This window comes from Anomalospiza imberbis, chromosome 3 (assembly GCF_031753505.1).
Source record: "Anomalospiza imberbis isolate Cuckoo-Finch-1a 21T00152 chromosome 3, ASM3175350v1, whole genome shotgun sequence".
NCBI classification, from domain to species: Eukaryota; Metazoa; Chordata; class Aves; order Passeriformes; family Viduidae; genus Anomalospiza; species Anomalospiza imberbis.
This window is the reverse complement of record NC_089683.1, coordinates 46,249,728-46,271,024: the sequence shown is the minus strand read 5'-3', so window position 1 is coordinate 46,271,024 and position 21,297 is coordinate 46,249,728. Positions and strand designations below refer to the sequence as shown.

The 21,297-nt window shown below is 40.3% G+C and overlaps 1 protein-coding gene and 2 long non-coding RNA genes across 6 annotated transcripts in view; 1 reads left to right on the top strand and 2 right to left on the bottom strand.

The window, feature by feature from the left end:
* The window catches only part of SLC22A16 (solute carrier family 22 member 16), a 31,087-nt gene extending 20,498 nt beyond the window's left edge, over positions 1–10,589 (top strand). For all 4 annotated transcript variants that reach the window (XM_068184241.1, XM_068184244.1, XM_068184243.1 and 1 more), the window contains 5 exons: positions 1,752–2,301; positions 4,148–4,275; positions 4,670–4,779; positions 5,295–5,394; positions 10,318–10,589. In XM_068184241.1, the coding sequence (XP_068040342.1) occupies positions 1,752–2,301; positions 4,148–4,275; positions 4,670–4,779; positions 5,295–5,394; positions 10,318–10,530 (1,101 nt within the window). In that variant the 3' untranslated portion in view covers positions 10,531–10,589. The remainder of the gene's footprint in view (positions 1–1,751; positions 2,302–4,147; positions 4,276–4,669; positions 4,780–5,294; positions 5,395–10,317) is intronic.
* Positions 8,984–10,424, bottom strand: LOC137470663 (uncharacterized). Its single transcript, XR_010997186.1, has 2 exons — positions 10,290–10,424; positions 8,984–9,964 (listed from the first exon to the last, which is right to left on the bottom strand). It is a non-coding gene; the product is annotated as an uncharacterized lncRNA (long non-coding RNA).
* Positions 10,590–13,379: 2,790 nt separating the features above from the next.
* On the bottom strand, positions 13,380–18,493 carry LOC137470671 (uncharacterized). The gene is made up of 2 exons (XR_010997193.1): positions 17,257–18,493; positions 13,380–14,934 (listed from the first exon to the last, which is right to left on the bottom strand). It is a non-coding gene; the product is annotated as an uncharacterized lncRNA (long non-coding RNA).
* Between the last annotated feature and the right edge of the window lie 2,804 nt (positions 18,494–21,297).

The window sequence follows — 21,297 nt, the reverse complement described above, 5'->3', positions numbered from 1 at the left end:
AGAGTCTGAATGTTCTTGGACCACAGCAGTTTTCCTCTTTGAATTAATAGAAAGCGTCTGTATGAAGCAGTGTTTGGTACTTCCTCCATCCCAACCTCTGCTGGACTGGTAATTAAATACCAAGTGTGAGCAGCAAACTCTGGATTCTGCATTGCAGCTGCTGTTGCATTTCTCCTTATTGTTAGAAATGGATTATATTTTTTCTTAAACTAGCAAATCTATAATAAGTATTATTTTTATCTCTACCATTTTGAGTGATGGAGGAGAGATGCACATCTTCTCTTCCATGCATCTCTTTGGTCTTTTAAGCTGTTTCTGGAATACTAAATACTTAGGCAGATATGTTTAACACCTAGATGTTTTATATTGCACTTAAGGGTATTTCAGTATATGTGTTTATGCAGACCCACACACACAAGTTTATCTATGTGTGGTATACATCCAATATCTGACACATATTCAATATTTATACATAATAACCAAATTTAAATAACTATTTTACAGCCCAAAGTACATTCTTGAGCTTTTCACTACATAATGCATAAAGAAATTAGAATGCCAACACAAAAAAAATCATCTAACTTATTGAACATGGGTTATTTATTTGAAAATATTCCCATAATTAATTTTGTTCCTACTGACAGTGCATTAGTCAAGACAGGACCTTGTATCTGGAGCTCCCTTTGCCTGAATTTCCTAGCAGGAAAAACTGCATCACGTCAGCCTTGAACAGTGAGATCTACAGGAGTCCCTGTGCCAACTCCCTTGGCTTTTGATGCCAAGTCCTGTGGTAGTTTAGAAAAGCAAAAAGCTCTGACCAGACTGATGCTGTAGGTTTTATCTGGCCACTGGGACTGATGTGCAAGGTGCAGTCCTAAACTCTAGCCCCATGCCACTGTGGTCAGTGCAGCTTTCCTATCAGTGGGCTCAGAATTGGAGACTATTAACTGGAATATTTTTTTAACGGGAAAATTGATTAATCAAAGCAATATACTGAAATATTTTCTAGTCTATATTCTCTAGCTGTGTTTTGCAATGTTTTAAGACACCAGGAATTTGATGTTGAGATATTTGAGAAATTGAAATATATATATATATATTCAATAATATATATATATATTCAATGAAGAAATACTATTATGCAGAACATGCCAGTAATTGCATTCACTTGATACCACATGAGAACCTGTAATTGTGTATATATTATGTATATATTCCAATATTGTAAAAAAATTTGATTTAATGAGATCATTTACAAGAGTGTGGAAGGTAATTGTTCATAAATGTGCAGTTTTTTGACATGCAGGTTATTAACGGTCTGCTTAAAAGCTGAGATCAAGATTTTCAGAAGTGACTTCAGGGGACCTCTCTTTCCCAAGTATCCAGTTTGTGATGTCATTAAGGGACCTGATTTTTGGAGGAGAAGGGCTTAATGACATCAGCAAATTAAGTTTCTTCACAGGTGTCTCTTGCTGGCTGTCCCCCACTACAGACAAGCATCCTAATTATTTTTAAATAGTGTCCAGGCAGGCTGAAGGTTTGAGTGATTTTTTTTCTCCAGCTGACTCGTTTTCATGGTTGCCTTTTCTTCTGTCAGTGTAAGACAGGCCAGTGCAGTGACAATTTAGCATACACAAATGTAGAACATTGTTAGCTGTTTCTTTTTACTGCTGGTGCACAGGGATAGTAGAAACAAACCTCACTCTGTTGTTTGTTTTTTTTTTTTTCTTTTCTCTCTCCCACCCTCCCAGGTTTCAAGTGGCTATCTGGTTGTGGCTTTTGTTTATGTGACTGAATTTGTTGGCATTAAAGCACGAACCTGGGCTTCTATGCATGTCCATGCTTTTTTTGCTATGGGAATTATGATTGTGGCACTCGTGGGATTTTTGGCTCGGACCTGGTGGGTCTATCAGATATTTCTCTCCATAGCAACTCTTCCCTTTGTCTTGTGCTGCTGGATGCTCCCAGAAACACCTTTTTGGCTGCTGTCAGAGGAAAGATATGAAGATGCACAAAAAGTGATTGATACAATGGCAAGATGGAATAAAGTCAGCACTCCCTGCAAAGTTTCTGAACTGTTCTCAGTCCAACAAGACAATCTAGCCAGTGGCAGAATGGGTGATGATGATACGTCCTCAGCAAAGAAGCACAACATCTTAGACCTGTTTTGTAACTGGCAAATTGCAAGAAGGACCATCACAGTCTGGCTGATCTGGTTCACTGGGAGCTTGGGGTACTACGTCTTCTCCCTCAGTTCTGTCAGTCTAGGAGGCAATGAATATTTAAATCTCTTTCTCATAGGTAAATATTCTTGTACCTTATTCTGTTAATGACAGAACTGGAACACAGCATTTAAAAATGTCTATAGATTTGACAGCCAGTTTTTTACTTTGTTCATTCAATTGTGAACTGTGTTTGAAAAGTTTCTTGCTAACTCTTCATAAAGTTGACTAACACAGTATCATTCACTCCAAATTTCACTGTATCTGAGAAAAAAAATAGAATTTGTTGGTGCACAGAATTCTTCTCTGTTTGTCTTTCTGAATGTAAAACCATATTCTGGCTTGTCTTCTTTTTGCCTTGGAAGCTTACAATAGATCCACACAAACACCAGGGGAAGCAGGCAGACAAGCAACACAAAATTCACACAGCTCTGTTAAAGGCACAAACTAGGAAAATGGGAGGAAAAAAATTCCTTTTATCACTTACAGTCATTATATATTGAGTTTGTCTGTGTGGAAAACATAGTCATAATTGGCAGAAGGAAGAGTCAGTTTTCTCAGAAGTGTATTTTTAATTAAGTTGTAATACTCCTTTAATTTTATCATTCTGGCTGTAATCTTTCTCTGGCGTGTAAGTTGTTTATAAAGGCAGCTCAGTGCATTCAAGGCCTGATCCAAAGTTTGTTAACATCAGTGGAAATATTCCACTGACTTCAGAAGACTCTAGATCAGACTTGCAGCTCTGAGCCAGTGAAGAATTAAATAATGTGCTTTACTTTGTGCAGCTGAGTACTCTGAGTGAAGTGAATGTGACTGATCATGTACACAGGCTCACAGAAGGACTGGGGTTCTCATTATTCCAGTTTGTTTTGTCACATATTGTTAGACTGATGTGTTGAAGAGTGGGTGCTGGTGTTGCCCAGATAACTAAACTGCTATTGTGGAGTACACTGTACTCACCTCTTCCAAAAGTGTTTTAGCAGACTAACAGACACCGAAGAATTACAACCTGCTTTTTCCAACACAACCCCAAAAGATTGCTTCCGGATATTACAGGTTTATTGACATACTATATGTACTTAATAAAGGAATCCAGGCTGTTCAGGGCTGTATCTTATGTTCTTCCTTGGACATAGCAGCATTCTTCCTGAGCAAATTCGCTTAAAACATGTCCAAACTGGCTTTGGCTCGGTATTGTTTGTCTAGGGGCAAATTACGTTTACACAGTGCAAACAGGTCTAGCCAAATGCCAGGTCCTTAGAGCAGCAGAAGTTTTTCTCTGGAAAGAAATATTAGGACAGGATAATCTGTATTACGAGTGGGATACTGTAAGCCCTCTTTTTTTATGAAGAAGGGAGAAAGCTGTATATTAGTGGGGCTTACTCAGAAAACTGGATGTGGACAGACCTTTCTTGCCTTTTACTTTGAGATGATTTTGAACTGATGCTGGGAGAGGCACCTGTGGCTACCATTCCCTGTCCAGGTGGAAGCTGGCAGATCCTGAGAGGTGTGTAGGTGTGACAGCAGCAATATTAACTCTGGGCACACTTGAGCTTTAATGTGAAAATACCTGAAGGAGAAGAGCAGCAAATGTAGAGCTTTCAGGAAGTGTCAGTGTCATAGAAACAGAACTGTGGCCTTGCTCTCTTCTGTAATTTTCCACCCCAAAGTGAACTGGAGCTGCTCTGTGCTGTGAAACCTGTTTCCCTTGTCCTTCTCCACTCCCACTTCTGTATTTTAGGCTGTTCTCTGCCTTCTGTCACACTTTCTGTAACCAAATGAACTAGCCCAACACACTGGTTATCTTTAGATTTTACTTGTTTACCACCCCCTAGATCAGATAAATTCCTCATAAAGAGGAAGTTACAGTTATGAGATGAATATGTGTAATCATGGCTTAAACTGAGATAATTTCATACTGACAGGTGCTGTGGAGTTGCCTTGCTATATCATTGCTTGCGTTGCGATGGACAAACTGGGAAGGAGAAACACACTCATTCCGTTCCTTATTTTAAGTGCACTGATCTGTGTTTTAATTATGTTCATACCTCAGGTTAGTCACGTATGGTTGGAAGTGTTCCTATAGCAGAAATTGATTTTAAAGGCTCTAAAGTCGGTAGATGCAGCTGCTCTTTCTAAATCATAGAATAGTTAATTAAAGGCTGGTTTTAAGTTGCAGCTGCCAGTCTAAGATAGATTTTTTGTGTTTTCAGTACAAATTTCAATCTCATTGCTGGAGTCACACATAAAACGCTCCCAGGGCTTCAGTGAACCAGGACTGGTAAAAAGTGATATGGAAAATAGTAACTTACTGAGCAATTTTTAAAAAGCAAGCAATGAGTATTTCTTATGTTTTAAAGAAGACTCACAACTTTTGAGGAATGTAAATTATGTTTGGAAGGGTGTAATTTTCTGGTGATATATTTATTTGTGCTCTCTTTCAATAGGATTTCAATATATTAATTATCTTAGCAAATATGGCTGGAAAATTTTCCATAGGTGTGGCATTTGGCCTTATATATCTCTACACAGCAGAACTGTACCCAACAATAGTAAGGTAAGAACTTTTGCCAGTTATGTATTTTTTATTAATTAATTAAATTTCATTAATTAATTTTCATTAATCATTTTGTTATTCTACACAAAATCCAGCAGCTCTTGGCATCAGTGGTGGTGATCTGAGAGACTTGGGATGGGACGAGTTCCTCAGCTGCCTCAGAGCTGTCTGGAGTTTGGCTGTACCATAGTTTTTTATTTATTTTGCATTCCATGTGCATTGATAGGTTCTATTGGGGAATTAGAAGAATACTCAATACTTTCTTAAACATTTTTTATGCCTTTCTTATAAGTCCTGGTTATTCATCCCATGATCTGTGCTGAATGATAATTATTTTTAATCTTAATTACAGAAGCAGCTGAATTTCACTACAATATAAATTTACATTGGCATAGCAACAGCTTCTTAGTATAATTGCTTAAAGACACAAATCTTACTGATGTTTTAAGTGTCTGTGCATTTCTAATTGTTTCCTTTAACTGCCAGAATTCTTACTCAAATTCTTTTCTGTGTAGATCACTTGCTGTTGGAAGTGGAAGCATGATGTGCCGTGTAGGAAGTGTGGTTGCTCCTTTCTGTGTATATCTGAGAAGTGTCTGGATTTTCATGCCACTTGTAGGTATTTATTTCAATGGTGAATGTTTTTTGAAAAGGCGTATGTGTCACTTTTTTTTCTCTTTAGTAACTTACTAAGTATTTTTTTCATGCGACAAAGGTACCAAAAGCTGAACATTTATTTCAAAAAGAAAATTGAGTAAACCATTCTAGTTCGATATTTTCAAGTCCCAAATTCTAGTAGCCTCATATTGTTAAAAATATGCTGCTAAAGCAAAAGGGAGACTTTGAATCACTGAAATATTCAGGAAAGTTTTTTATGACAGAAGACAGAAAAATATTTATGCTCTGAATCCTAGCATAACATTGATAAAAATATTCTGTATTTACCATGTAACATTTAGGAAGTGTTGTAGTCTAGATTTTTTTGCAGGCCTAGCAATTTTTGACCATGTTCCTGATTTAGTTTGACTTTTTTTTAAAGGCATAGTTCTTCCATTCCTGAAGTCACTGCAGGTGGCTGGATGTTCTTACATTGTGCCTTAACATTTTCCACAGCTTCTTTGGGACATTGCATCTTTGGAATAGCCTCCCAAAAGATCAAGAATGTTTTGTGCTTACTATATTTGGTCTCCACAACTGTCCCAAAGCTCCTGTTCTGTGTTTTTCACCAGAAGCATTTCATGAGATAGAAAAAGAAATGGTATATTGATCAGCTTCCTGGTGACTTTGACAAGCAACAGAACCAGGTCAGGTTACCATTAGGTTTTGTCTTTTACCACTAGTTGCCCCAGAAAAGAGAAGTGGGACCATTCCTTTGTGTACTTTGGGCATTATGTAGTAGATCCACTACCACAAAATATTTTATATGTTCCCTGCTCCCACATGAATGACATTTCTTCATTGCATTTCTGTTACAAAGCATTTGCTGCTTAGAAATCCTGCAGCAATTCAATCCATTTTTTCTCCTGAAGGATAAATTATGCCTATATATGTAAAACCAGATGGAATTACAAAATTTGTATTAAAGTTTTAAAGAATTTAAATTGTTTAAATTATTTCAAAAACCCCTTAGAATTCACTGTGACTAGGGCACTGCTGTTACATGTGTTTTATACATGTCAGAAAGTGAAAGTGTAATGGGATGTGTCTTTAACCTGGATTCCTAGTCAAATTTTATCCACCATACTGGAGTTTTGTAGCCGAGGGCATTGTGTCCTTTTGATTTGGTAACTAAAAAATCTTTAGTTTAGATTGTTTCAGAGAATTCTTCTGAGCTCATTTCATTATTTAAATTAATTACTTTTGGTTGTTTTTGATGAAAACTAAGAGGATGAAGGAGACTGCAAATGAATTTATTTTTTCAAGTTCCTAAAAATGTTTTCTTTCTTAACAATGTCTCCACATAAACCAAGATATGATCCCAGGAAAGACAAAGAAATATTTGCACAGCAGACTGGTCATGTGAGAACATTTCTCTTTTCCTCTTGTCAGCATTTTGCCTTTACTGTCTGAAATAAGATTTATCTGTGCAGAAGTGCTGCAGTTAAACCACAGATGGGGGAGTGCTCAAACATTTTGGAGAGTGGTGCAAATGTCAGTATAAACACAGGAATTATTTCAGCTGTGAACAACTCTCAGGGTACAAAAGCTATCCAGAATTTTTGTAGAGTTGAGTAGTAGTTCACAGTGAACATGTTTCCATTATTAGCTCCTGTTATAGAGCACTTGTCAATTTATTAAATAGGCTGGTCTTGAGTTGGAGCATAGCGTGCCAAGTCTCAGGTCAAGTAAGTGTTTTGGCATGGAAGTGAAATCAAATGGATTACATTTGTAAGTAAACTGATACGCATCACCCTGATCTATTGCAAACACCACACACTGTTGAACAGTTACTATTGCTATTTGTTTGGCACTCTGCCTCATGCACAGTTATGCCACCTGTGAGAACTGCAAGCATCTTGAGTGGCTATAAATCTTCAATAAGTCTATAAATTGAATAACTTGCCAAGTACGTTTTTCATGTGACAACTTTATAGAAAATGTGCAGTAAAACAACTGCTCCAACTTTATAGAAAATGTGCAGTAAAACAACTGCTCGTTATCTAACCTATTTCTGTTTCTCAGCTGTTAAGAATTATGTTGCAATAGCCCTTTAACAGGCTTGATTTTTCTCTCAGAAAAAAGATAAATTAGAAATTTAAAAAGCCCACACTGATGTTAATAATTGAATACAAACTCTCTGTCAAGTACTATCAGTTTTTCATGTCGAAATATAACCTTTTTTGTTGAAATAGGAATTTTGTAGGGATATTTAATTCAAATAATCTTTTACTCTGGAGTATGTATATCAAGTCCTAGTCTTAGGCCACTGCAGAATTATAAATGTTGCTCCAGAAAGGGAAGAGGACATAAGAAAAATTATGGTAAATATTTTCTGAAGGTTTCTTTGGTATCTGTTAGAAGCTGCTGGTTGTACTGAAGTGTTGGGAACACTCTAAGAGTTTGACTAAGCAAAAAGTCAGATTTCAAATTAACACCCTGAAAACACAATGCATTTAAGCGTATATGCCTGTCAATTTAACTTCAACATTCTTAATACCTTGTACAATAACACAAATACACTTTATTTGTACACATAAGCATTTGACCATATCAGGAGAACATTTTCTGATACTGAATTATGTATTTAAAATAGCAAATACATACATACAAAATGCACACATTTGTAGTGCGCAAGCAAAGGATTTAATTATGTCAGATGCCTTATGAAGAAGTGTGCCAAGACTGCAAGGGTTGCTTTTACTAAATGTGAGTCCCTTCATTGATAACTGTGGCTACTGCCCCTGAAAAGGTAGATCACATTTGAGAAGTCCTTGAATTAATACACTGTGACTTAATTGTTTCATACTCTGTCTGTTGTAGGAAATATTGGAAAAGGGTTTGTGGGTCAGGGAGAAGGGAAATGTACTGAATTACTCAGCATGCAGCAGCTTTCACATAGAGGGAAAAAAAAGGGAAACTAACACGGGATGAAATAGAGTTATGAGAGCTGAGATGAAAAGGCAGGAAAGGTGGCGGTGTGTACACTTACAGAATAGTGAGTGTTCTCAGGGGAATGAGAGGTAGGTTCATGACGCGGGAAAACGTGAGAAGAATGCCAAGTGTCTAAAAAGAATAACGAAAAAAGACACATATTCAAAGCACACAGTGCTCCTTTAAGCTTGTTCTTTTGAGTATCACTAGTGACCCAGTTCTCATACACTCCAAATTTATGGATGTCTATAAGATTCAATATCCTTTAAAGGCCCCAGTATCCTCAGTTATAAACTTCTGACTAAGGGTGGTGTACATAAAAGAGGATATTGTGGAATAGCTGCCATGTGTCAATTTATCCTGTCTTTCCATGGCAGAAAATCATGTCTGAATTGTAGAGAAGAAATTTGACACTCAGAGATGAGATTTTAATATTTTGGAATATATTTTTAAATATCACTCCTGCCACATACATGTCTAAAAGGATCTCGCTCAGTTTGTGCCATTTCCTCTAGTCCTATTACTGCTAGGATTATTTTTTTTTTTAACTTTCATGGTAAGACCGTGACTTATATTTTCACTGTAGTTTGTAGTATTTAACAGTATTTTGATCTTTTTTTGTCTGCCTCTATATTTATTGCAAATGCAAAAAGGAGGGTATGCAACAGTGCATTTTGCTTCTCAAAACAATACATGAAACAAACTGTCCTCTTTTCTTTGCAAGGGAAGAGAAGCAAAACCAGCATGGTACATGGGCAGGCAAATAGCACTGTTCAAGGTTACAGTAGGGAATTCGGATTTTAAAGAACCTTTCTGACTTAAAGTCTGGCTTAGCTGCAGACAGTAGCTGGGCAGTTCTTGTCTCAAGCTCTGTGTGAGAGACGTAGGCACAGTGATTCCAAATGTTCTCTCTCACCCTTGGAAAGAATGCATTAAACAAAGGACAGACTTCAGAATCAGCACAGGGCAAGATAAGGATAATACAGCATCAAAGTTCACAGTCACAGAATGGAAAAACACTGAGACCAGGCATGATGTTCTGTGTGAAAGCTTTTTATGAAGAGACAATTAGGTCATTTATAACCTAGTGTTGGAGGACTGTCAGGGGTTTAATGCTGTTCTGTACTCAGAGGACCAAAGCAGGAATTGGTGTCATTGAACAGGACATAGAAATGTCTGTGTGAAGGGAACGTGAAAAGAAAGAGTAGATATTCCTGGAACAAGTGAGTGTTTCTCTACCGACCCCACATTATCCTGATCCTTGCACCACTTATGCTGTTGCTGTGGAATTGTGTACACCATGGACAAACCCAAAATATGATCCCAGTGCATATGTCAGTAGATGCCTACACTCCTAACAGCTCTTTGAAACTGATTTTAGCAAAATACTCCTGTTGACAGCTAGCTCATCATCTGCTGAAGAGCTCTCCTGAGCACAGATGTGCACTTTCGTGGCTCTGGGCCAATGAGCCATATTGATAAATTCCAATCTGGTTGTGTAGAGCAGGAACAAGCACACAGGTACAGGTACATAGGAGCTGGAGTGTGAACTGAGATTACAGGCGGTAGGGAAATTGTAGCTCTGTGAAGATGCCTGTAAAAATAAATGTATACAATCCTAGAATCAGTTCTTAAATACACGCCTGAGACTGAAATACCGAATGAAGGTAATATGTGTTGTTTAATCAAACAGAATTATTCCTGCTTGCACTGTATTGATCTCTTGTGAACAGAACACTTCACTTGCTCATTCATTAATTCTGCTGCAAAATCTTTTCATTTATGCAACAAAAAAGGTAGATCTTTTATACAGGCAACATTTAAGACTTAAGATCTTTGCCTTACAGTTCCTTGTGCTTTATTTTAGATTTACTCTCAAGCAAGATCAAAACTATGGTTAGCTTGAAAGACTTATCTACCTTTACAGCTGCTGTTTATTTCTTCCAGTTGCTTGTTGGAATCATGGCTCTTCTGAGTGGAATATTAACCATAATGCTTCCAGAAACACTGGGAAAACCATTGACTAATACTTTGGTGGAAGCTACAGAAATGGGAAGAAACAAGAAAAGCTCTTCACAAAAGTCTCCTCCAGCACATAGTGGTGCAGAATTAGAAAAGATAGAGATGTTTGGTCAAGAAAAAGTCAGCACTGACAAATAAAGCAGCAGCAAAATGTCTGTTCCCAATTTTAATCACTATCTAATTTATAAGATCTCTGTGTTTAAGAAATGTGACTGTTATATAACATCCGTGCCTTTTACTTTGTATTTTGCCTTCCCTTTTCAATAGAGCAATTGTATGAAACCTTTTCAAAGTATTGAGTTACTGCAGAAAATTTGATAGGATTTCTAGATCCCTTGTCAAAATTACCCAGACTTTAAAACACTTGTCTGACTTGGAGTGACCAGTTGGAATGATTAGTCTAAATGTTGGAACCTATCTGAATACATGTATGTAAAAAAATATGCCAATTCTTTGCTTCACATTTTCTGCAGTTAGATTTGTCAACCTACAACAAAGTGCCCTGCCTGATCTCGTCCTCTCGCAGCTGCCAGTTACAGGCTTGAGACTTCAGAACACAGTTACAATTCAAGAGAGAAGCCTTAACATTGCATCAGGTCTTATCAATAATTTTAAACTGATTTATTATTTTCTTTCAAGTTTTCTACTAGAAGTGGTGCCATTGCTAACAAAGGAAAGTATTCTATGGCACAGCTTCTGACTGAAAAAATAATACTAAGTTTGCAAAATGTGCAAATAGTTTGTATATTCATTCTGTTGAATGGCAAATGTATTTTTATTAGGGGTTTAGGAAAAATAAAAGTTCACTGGATCTACTGCTGTTTTACTTTAGGTAAAACTAAACTGTCTGATCCCATTTAAAGTCATATTCATTCCAGACCATAATTTCAGTGCACCCTTTCTCACTTATTTCAGCTTAGATCTAGCATCAGATTTTTCATAACTTCTAAGAGTAGGCCAGCAACTTTGCCAAATGCCTCCAGCAAGGTCTTCATAGCCCTCAGTGGAAAAGAATAAATGGCATATGGCTCTTATTCAGGCTCTCTGCACAGAAGTGGATTTACTTATTAATTTTTGGTAGAAACGGTTTCCACTCACCATTTTTTCTCATAGATCAGCTGTCTGTAACTCATTTTTTCCTTATATAACACAAAACCAGTTAGAAAAACAGAATTTAAAAGATGGTAGCTGGAGGACACTGATCACTAGAAGAGTTACTAGTAGTAGTTTTAGTCAAAGTGTCAAAACATCCCACTGCTGCTACACCTTGTATGCATCAACACTTACTGTTGGTGCAGTGGTTCTGCCTTATGACTCGGGACCACAGAAAACTGATAGATAGGAATGCATCATTCTGGCTGCTTCTTTTATGGCTTTCTCCCACCTCCTCTTTTTCAGTCTGTCTCTAGACCTGGGGATTTCTTCCTTGTCTGAGGATCTGCATCTCCTTTGCTTGACCACCCTTGGTTTGAAGGGAGCAGCACAGGCACATCTGCGTGTTGAGGTTCAGACAGCCCTCTCTTGCCTGGGTTGTGTGAATTCAGTCCTCCCTGGTTTGAAATCAGTGTTTTCCCCTCTTAAGCCCCTATTCTCATGGCATGGTCTCATCAAAAAAAGTCTTCCTTGATCTTTGCCATGTACCCACCTCAAAAGATAGCTATATTACTGTAGATATTCTATATACTGTAGAAATTAATGACCACATTTTTCAATTATATCTGCACACTTTTATTTGTTTCAATGACTTCTGAAACCAGAACAATGGTTTATATCCCCTTACAAAAGATTTTATTCTTCACTGCACTGTCCTAGAATTTGGTCCTGCTATTAGGAGAAAATAACACCCTATATGAGGATTAAGATGCTTTGAAGAAAGCAAAAATCAGTTTAGGGAGTTTCTCTGAGATAATTACACAGAAAGTAGAAAGGAGTCTTCATGCTTCTTACAATTCTGTGGGTGTTCCAGTGTTTGCAGGGAAACCTCCAGAAAGACCTGCATAGAATACTGTGGCTTCTTTCCAGATATATGTGTTCAGCAAAAACACTTAACCTTCCCCCTGTGAGTAATCCCATCATTATTCTGAGAATGACTTGAATACATACTTTGATAACTGAAGATCAGATTACTCACATGCTGTGGTATTTTATTTTGCTGAAGAGCAAACCTAGTATTCTTCCACTGCTTTCAGGTTCCCTTCCACTTCCCAGAGCAGAGCAGCTCTCTTTATCTGCAAGATCTACTGCCAAATTCTGCCTGCCCTGCCTTAAATAAGGGTTTAATCATGCTAAAAACCCACCATCATGCAATACACCTAACAAGGAATTAAACTGGTACTGTCTTGCCTTACAACCACCCTCCCCACACACAGAGCTCCAAATTCCTTATTTTGTGGTTCTTTCACACTGATACTCCCTCTTCTAATATCTTAAAACTCTATCTAACTCCATCTGACTCAAAACTCATTAGTCATAACTTTTAGGAACAGTATAGTCTATTTCTAACAAGGTACTAAAGAATATTTACAATTAATTTTTCTATTTCCTTACCTCCTGAGTAACTTGATTTCGGTCTTAGAACTGAAATCAGCCAATGCATATTCTGTGTTCCTTTGGCTTGAGGGATTCAGAACCCGGTCATGTGTAATCAGTACACATAAGGTGAAGAAAAGAACAAGAAGAAAGTTAAATACACAGTGATACTGATACTGCTTACAACTAGAATTTAATTATGATTCTAGTCCACAATGTAGCTTGATGGCTTAACCCCAAAAGCCATTTCCTCCTGTCACTGAAGTCAGTTGGTATTTGATCTTTGATTCAAATGACCCCTGAATTTCCCTGAACTAATGATGTTACTGTTTTTCCTTGGAAATAAAATATTTGTTGATTTACAGGTACATCTTTTGTGATTTTATGCATCAATAGCTTAGAGATTGCCTTGGGGTATCCTATTCTTTAACCTGAAGAAGGCTATTACTTAAAAAAAAAAAAAAAGAAAATAGCATGTATCTCTATGTCTCCTGCATTTCTTTTTGCTTGTTTTTTCCATATGGGCAAAAATATGTTTAACACTAGTCATGCATTATAAATGTAGGAAAATCAGGGTGAGTTGATTTCTTTCTCTTAAACATTCATAGATTTTTTTAAATCCTCTTGCAAGACAGCACTGAATTTGAGAAGAAATACTTCTCTTCCTATGGGGCATATTTTCATTTCAATGTTCATAAAAAGAAAGAATTTTCATAGGTTCTCATTTCGGTTCACAAGTCCTTTCATGTTTGTATTTGTCATCCTTAGTGCAAATTTTCTGTGCTCATCAATATCTCTGGAGTTACACAACAGTTCTATGAGATAATGAATTAGAATCCTTATCTGTCTTAATTGCTGGTCACTATTGCATAATACCAGATGTTTTTGTCCGAAATTTGATATCTAGTTTTATTAGACAGTCTTGCAATTTGTTAAGGACATACCTTTCTGGGTTAAATATAAGAATAAGAGCAACTATTATTAGTTTAATGATAACTAAGGAAAAAAAAATAATACATGTGTTTGGTATTTCAAAATTGTATTTTTAAGCTATACGAAAAGATGTATTTTCTACTTTACCAGCTTCATTCAATTTCTCTGTGCAAAATTCTGTAATTTAAGCAACCATGTAGAAAAAAAATGCTATGCAAATCATGTTCGGTTATCATATGCTTTGGGTGGTACCCTGAACGTCTGAACAAGGGGTGAAGCCTCCTTGAAGGCTGAGGGCTTTTGTGTAGTGGCTCTGTGGAAAGATAAAATAGCCTGACATCCCAGCTCTGGGATGGAGTGAAGGACTTATTGGCGTTCTCTTGTGTCTTCTACAGGTTTATTTTACCAAACCCTTAGGTACAATCACTTAGGAAGTCTCTGTGGCATCAGGCTCAGCAGTGTGCATGGCCTGTGAGTGCCTTTTGGAAAGGCTTAGGAAAAGGTAAGCTCACTTGTGCCATGGTCTCTTGGTCCAGAAGGGCATTTATGACTGCAAAAAGGAGGCTCTTAATTCATCCAGTGCCCTTTACAAACATCTGAAAAATGTTTGTCTGAATCTTAGAACAGATTCCTAGGGGAGAAATTAGACACAAGGGCTAAAAAGAAAATAGACTGTTGACAAAAACTGAGTTTATTTTATCAGGGAAAATTCTAGTCAATGCTGACAATTAGTTACCTCTCACAGGAAGAAAGACTAAAACACATCTATGTTCTGACAGCCTAATAATTTTATACAAGATTCTCTACTACATGGAGTGCGTCTTTTGGTTACATGGGGGGAAGTACGTACTTGTAGGAAAGTTTGTTAACCCAGAATTTGTGGATTTAATACAATATATTTTAATGGGGTTTTTTTTAATGTGTATTTATTATCTGCAATTATGTGCAAGAATAAAGTCAGACACACATTTTTTAATCTTTACACCTTTACCTGATTTAATGAACTTCTACCACCAACTCTTCATTAGATTCACACTCCTTTAAAAAGTGTGGCTGGTGTTTTGGCATTCCAAGGAGATCCTACAGTTTAGGATAGCAGATATCACGTGTGTGTCTTTTCCCTGTTTGTCTTTGCAGGTGTAAGCCAAGATTTGGGTAATGTGTTTAGTGGTGACTATGACAAAAGGTGCACTAAAAATGTGACATCTTTTGCATTTCAGTTGCAGGACAAACATGATTCTTTCTTGCCTTTGTTTGTATAAGCTGACTGGAGCAGTAGTCCCTCAGACACATTCAGTAGTGACAAAAATAGCTGCAGATACTGAGGAATGGGTATGTGTTACCAGAAGAGAGAGTAGGTGACCACAGGAATGACAGAACAATGTACTTGTAAGCACGTGGTGTTCAGTGCATGTGAAGACTAACTATATCTTCCTCATGCGGGATCTGGAGTGGGCTGACAGCGCAAGGAAAGTAAGAATTGCAGCAATTTATAGCTCTATTGTTATTTTTCCCCCTAGAGCAATTCAGGAACCTATTTATTCTTCAGTTTCCTTAAATCTCTAATTAGGGCATATGACCCAACTTTCCATGCATATTTTATTAATCTTGTGTTTTCTGATCAAGTTACACCCATTGCTTTGCTTCATCATTTGCGTTTTGAAGGCTTAATGCATCCTTGCCAGGTGATTTACGTTCCTCTCTGAAAGTAACTGGAGTGAATGGTCCAAATAGTTGCTGCTAAAGCTGAGAAATTTGAATCAAGCCTGATAGACTGATTTCAAGAGCACTGAGTTCAATCAAGCTGAGTTCAATCAAGCCTAAGAAATATATACTTCATAAGGCAAAATATCTTTTTTAGTATGACTGGTATATAAACAGTGATTACAGATTCCAGTTTCTGGACAAAACAACACTTTCCAAAAAAATTACTAACCTAAATTTATGAATAATCAGAAGTAATGGGGAATATCTCATTTAGTGACAAACCCACTGTTCTGTCTCTGCATTCCTGGCTAACATACAAGCCATGATACTGCTTGGGTATTTGTTGCAGGTAAGTAGGATCCAACTATGGAATGCTCATAGGCATTTAGTTATTAACCTTGCCTCATAATCTTCCATGTGGAGATGAACAGACTTGCATAGGAATAAGAACAAAACAGCATCAAGGGGTGATTCTTGTAAAGATTGTCTCCACAGTCTTACTGCCAGTGATGAGATTAAAAAATGGTTTTGACTGAGGTAATCAGGAACATGGCGAAACAATCAGGGATAAATGGGCTATCTCTCAGTAGGTATTTTCACAAAGCTTTTCAATAGGAATGTCATCACTGCTGGTTTCTTCCACGTGGAGAGAGAATTCCCCCCAGAAATAAGTAAATAACATGGGACAACAGCAAAATGAGGCACAGCTGAAACTCTTTGCTGAAATAGTAACTTGCTATGGACACTGATGCTTGACTTGAACTGGTTAAAGAAGTGGCAGATAAATGATGCATATCATTCACAAGATGTGAAATAGGTCAGCACTGCTGTGTTCAGAGAGGTCATTTCTGCCCGTTGTTATGGCTCTGTTCAGGATAGCACACAAATGCTAAGGTAAAAGGAAACACTTCTTCAGGACTCCTTGAGCTGGGTTGGTGGTGTGCTGGGATGCCACTGCCAGTCATGGTTCAGGAAGAGCTCCAAGTACAATCAGGGCTGTGTTTGTTCTGTGCCAGAAGGCTGGCAGTCTCTTCCCAAATGCACAAATCATGAGCTGCCCTTTGCCAAACACAGTGGGTTTGTTCACCTTTGCAAAGTACTTTAGCCCATAGAAGATTATTTTCAATGATATTATTATTAGATTTGGTATCCCAAACCAGCTTGAATTTCCTGCATCTTATTCTCAGGAAAAAACACACTGAGAATTCCCTGAAATCTTCAGACTTGCACAAACATCTGTCACAGAACATTTTGATCCAAATAATTCCAATTCGGCAAAGTTCTAAGCAATAAGCAGTAGAATCTCAGGAGGAGAAGTAGCAGGCAGTTTTCATCTTAGGTGGAACTGCAACCTCTGTTTATATTTGTAGATTTCCATATGTGAAAGGATCCTCTCCAAATCTATTGCAGATACCCTGCAATGACTTAGAATAGTGCTCATTTTACAATACAGCAAGCTTATCAAAACTTTAACTTCTAAACAAGCAAACCTCTCTTCGTCTGCTGCCTTCCCTGTCTTAATCCCCTATTTTCAGAACATTCAGAAAAATTAAACTATACTATAATTTGGGAGAATTCTGCCTTGTTGAAGGGAAAACCCTTTAAAAAATATGTATCTTAAAGGTCAGTGATGTGTAATGTATCATGGCTTTAGTTTTAAGAGCACAGCTAGATTGGGAGGCAAGAACAATCCACCGTGTGTGGCACACGCTGTTGCTGTTCATACAGTTACCCTTTGGATGGCTGCTGGTCTGAATTCAAATGGCTACAGAGAAAAGGCACCTGCTTGGAAGACCCCTTGCAAATGCTGTTCGACAGGGCTGGAGGGGAGCGGTGGGCAAACACTGTCCTGATGAGTGTTCAGGGACGAATGCTCAGGCTGTCAAATATTAGCCAAAATATCCTGCCAACGGCTAATGCCCCGGAGGCAATAAACCGGGGTATATGGCATGCGATTTCATCCCAGAGCTCCTGCAGAGAGGTTTGGTTTTGACAAACTCATGTTTTTCTGCTGAAAACAGCCCTGCCTGGCAGCGCTCATTAGGGATTCGCGGTCTGGCAGGAGCCCGCTCGTTCCTCACCGACCTGCGGTGGCTGGAGTTCCCGTCCTGGCCGCTCGCGCGATTGCTCAAGCGCTGTGGCAATCCTCAGGCAGCTCCGGCAACACTCGGAACATGACTGCCTGTGAGGGAGGAAAAAGGACACTGTATTCCCTGCAGCACAGCGGGTCCCGCTGGGCCTCCCCCGGAGGGAATATCAGGGGGAAAAGTTCTGGCAGGCGGCGGAGGGCCCGGCCCCGGCAGAGGCCGCCGGGCGCTCCGGGAGCGCTGCCAGCGCCGGAGGCGGCTGAGCCTAGGCCTGGGCACAAACAGCTCCTTCATCCAGCGGGGCGCGGAGCCGAGCCCCGGGAGCGCCCCGGGACAGGGGTGCGGCGGCCCCTGCGCTGCCCCGCGCTTCCCGGGACGCCGGCTCTTCCAGGCGGGACCGGGGGCCTCCTCCTCACCAGGTATCGCCTGCTCTCCCCGCTTGGGTTGTTTCCAGACCGTACTTCTAGGTGAAAAAGTAAATGTTGGATGCCGGAGCCCTTTTGCTGCCGAGGGCCGGGGAAGAGCCCGCAGTGGCTGCGTGGGGGATTCCGGCGGGCAGATGCCATCTCCCGGAGCCGGAGCCGGAGCAGGGAGGGCTCAGCCCACACACCGGGGCGGGAGGGGTGAACCGCAGGGCTTAGCTGGGGGGGAGGTCCGGGATCACAGCTGCTCCCTGTTCCCTTCTTCCCCTCCCAGAGCGGCGACATGCCGGCCCTGGGGGAGCGAGGGTCGCAGAGAGGATTGCTTTCCTCTCCCGTTTGGGAGGAAAGCAAGAGCATCGCTCGGTGTGTAGGTGCTCTCGGTGAAGGCTGCCCTTGCAGGTAGCTGGTGGAAGAGTATACCTACCATCCCTTCGAAGGTGTGGCTCACGCTTGCAAACAATCCACCTGAAGGAGGAGCTGAGGCCTCCTGGTAGCCCCGGGGTCCCCTGTGACAGTGGCTTTCTGTGATCGCCTGTGAATCCTGCTTTCTGGCAGCGGTGCTGAGTGTGCAGAAAGGCTGAGGGGATCCCGAGAGGCCTCTAAAGTCCTTTGCTCCGTGAAGAAAGATCATCCTTGCCTTTCTCCTGCAGCACTTCCTAAATGTACATCTCACAGGGCAGCCCAAAGAGCAGAAAGGGGACCTGGCACCTGGCACCTGGCACCTGGCCAGGGTCAAAAGGCCAAAATCAGGAGCTCCTCCGCAGCAAACACCCAAGAATGAAGCAGTCTTTGCCCAGAAAAACCCCTCTCTGGGGTCGTGTGAAGGGAAGTAACACCAAGGGTGCTTGTAAACTGGGGAAGTGATGAAACAAAAGTGATCAACAAAAAAAAAAAAAAAAAAAAAAAGGGGAAGAAGTGTTCCATGGCATGCACTGACAGGGACAGTGGGTACAGCTGCCGTGGTGGATGAGGAGCCCCTCCAGCAGCTCAGAAAGACTTGAGCCTTTGCTCCCCAGTACCACAGGCTTCACACAATTCAAAACAGTGTTTCGGCACTTACTTATGATGAAAGTCAGTTTAAAAAAACCCAACAAACCAAGCCCTCCAAATATAACAGGTTTTGGTTTTCTTTAGTTACTTCCTGTTCTAACTTTTCTGGTCAACAGTTCAGCTGGGCTTTTTCCACTGTTTATTTGAGTGTGTAAATATGCTTATTTTGGTAGGCCAGCAGGATTGCGACACAAGCTAAGTGTCCAGCCTGCTGTGACTGTGGGCTGCAGCTGCAGCTGGCAGTGGATGTGCATGTTCCTCTGTGTGTGTGTGTGCTGGGGAAAAGTGTATTTATCCATACTGGCCATTTTACCCACTGCCAGAATGATGTTAGAGCTGAGGGTTAGTGGCACTTAGTGGTGACATACAGCTATTTGAGGCAGGAAAGAATAAAGACCTCCTTGTGTCACATGAGACTGACATTGTCACCTCAGCTACAGGAGTTGGGAGGTGAAGTCATGTCACAAAGTATCTTAATATTTTTAAAACTAATTCGTTCTGGCCTGGGAGAAGCAGGAGGGTGGCAGGGACATGAAACCCACATCAGGCAACTGGTGTCCTCATTGCTGGGGGATACAGCTCCAGGTGACTCTCTCTGGCTTCTGTCCTGTTCTTCATACACTGTGAAGGGACAGAGAACTAAACAATACCTGACACCATTCACCTCCCTCCCCAAGAGCTACTGCAACTGATCTGCTTTTTAAATGCTGATTTTTGCAAAACGCTCAGGCCTGAGGGGATGAGAAGTGTCAGCCCTGCTGGGACTAAGCTAGGCTGCCACATCAGCTAAAAATAGTTTCTCCTTCTCTGCCCTCCACCCAGCAAGATGCAGGCCGTGCTGCAAGGGCAGAGCCATAGGTGGGCCTTGTACTCAAAGTGGGATCAGTAGCTCTGCAAAGCCTGAGCTGTGCTTGCTCATACAAGGTGCGTGTAGCCTCTGCTTTGCACCCAGTTAGTTTTTGACATGAAGGCTTGTTGTGCTCCTGGACTGCAGCAGTAGGTGCAGGAAAAGTGGTGCATTGAACAGGTGCTTGTCATGCTCTTCTGAGCTGCTCTCACAGGCTCCAGCACTGTCAGAAGCCCCTTCCTGCCCTCGCTGGATTTTGCAGCATAGGGATCAGTTGATATCAAATTGGCTCATCTGCAAAAATCCCATCTGAACTGGGTAGACTTGTGAAACCTGAATCTCCACCAAGCCACAGCTCCCCTTTCTTCCCTGGAGACAGGGAGGTCAGTCAGGAAATTCAATCTCCACCATGGTCCAAGGGCTTCAGTGAAGGAGAGTTGTGAGGGACAACTGAAAGCACATCTCTGGCTTGTGGATAATGTACCCGTTGCATATGTTCCAGGGCAGCTGAAAAAGCAGGGCTGTGCTTGTCTGTGGACTGCTGGGAGGCTCACTGGGCACTCTGAGAGCCACACGCCATTTCCACAGCTGCCAGTTCTGAGTGAGAAGGTTTGTTCATAAAGATGTATTTAGATACATTTCTCAGAACCAGTTTTCCTCAGTAATTACAGAATTATTACCCAGCCCCCCAATTTCTTGTTACTAATATTCTTCCTTACTTTCCCTTTCCACAGCATTTTTCCAGACTGGGTTTCTGGGTGTCAGCTGTGCAGGCCAGCAGTTCTGGTCCAGGGTCCATTTTCCCCCCCTGCCCCCTGTACTGTGTCCTCTTCCTCTGCCGTGCAGGCACTTCTGTAGTCAGCTTATGAAAGAAGATGTGATAATTAGCAGAAAGAAACTTAAGCGTTGCCCAGAGAGGAAGAAGATGGGTTGTAACAACCCTTGGCTGTGATGCAGAAGGAATGCAATGACAGGCAACAGTTCCTGCTGCTCTTTCCCTTCTTACATAGCAGACATCAAATCTTAAGTTGTAAAACCTCAGGGGTAAGTGAGAAGCTGTGTGAACAGTTATGAACAAGGATCTCATAAATAAACCTGACCTATCATAATTCCAGGTTGTCTGTCTTGCCTAAATTTACATCAAAGATGCCAAAAAGCCACAGGAAGATGCTAAATCAGCCTGTCATTTTAAGTGCAGGCACTGGTTTCCAGTAAAAGTTCTCAGAAAGCAATTAGCGAGGCTGGATCTCTACAGTCACTGATAAGCAGGCCCCATAGGAGAAACCAGAACCATCAGGGCACAAAACTGAAGGTCTGTCTCACTCAGCAT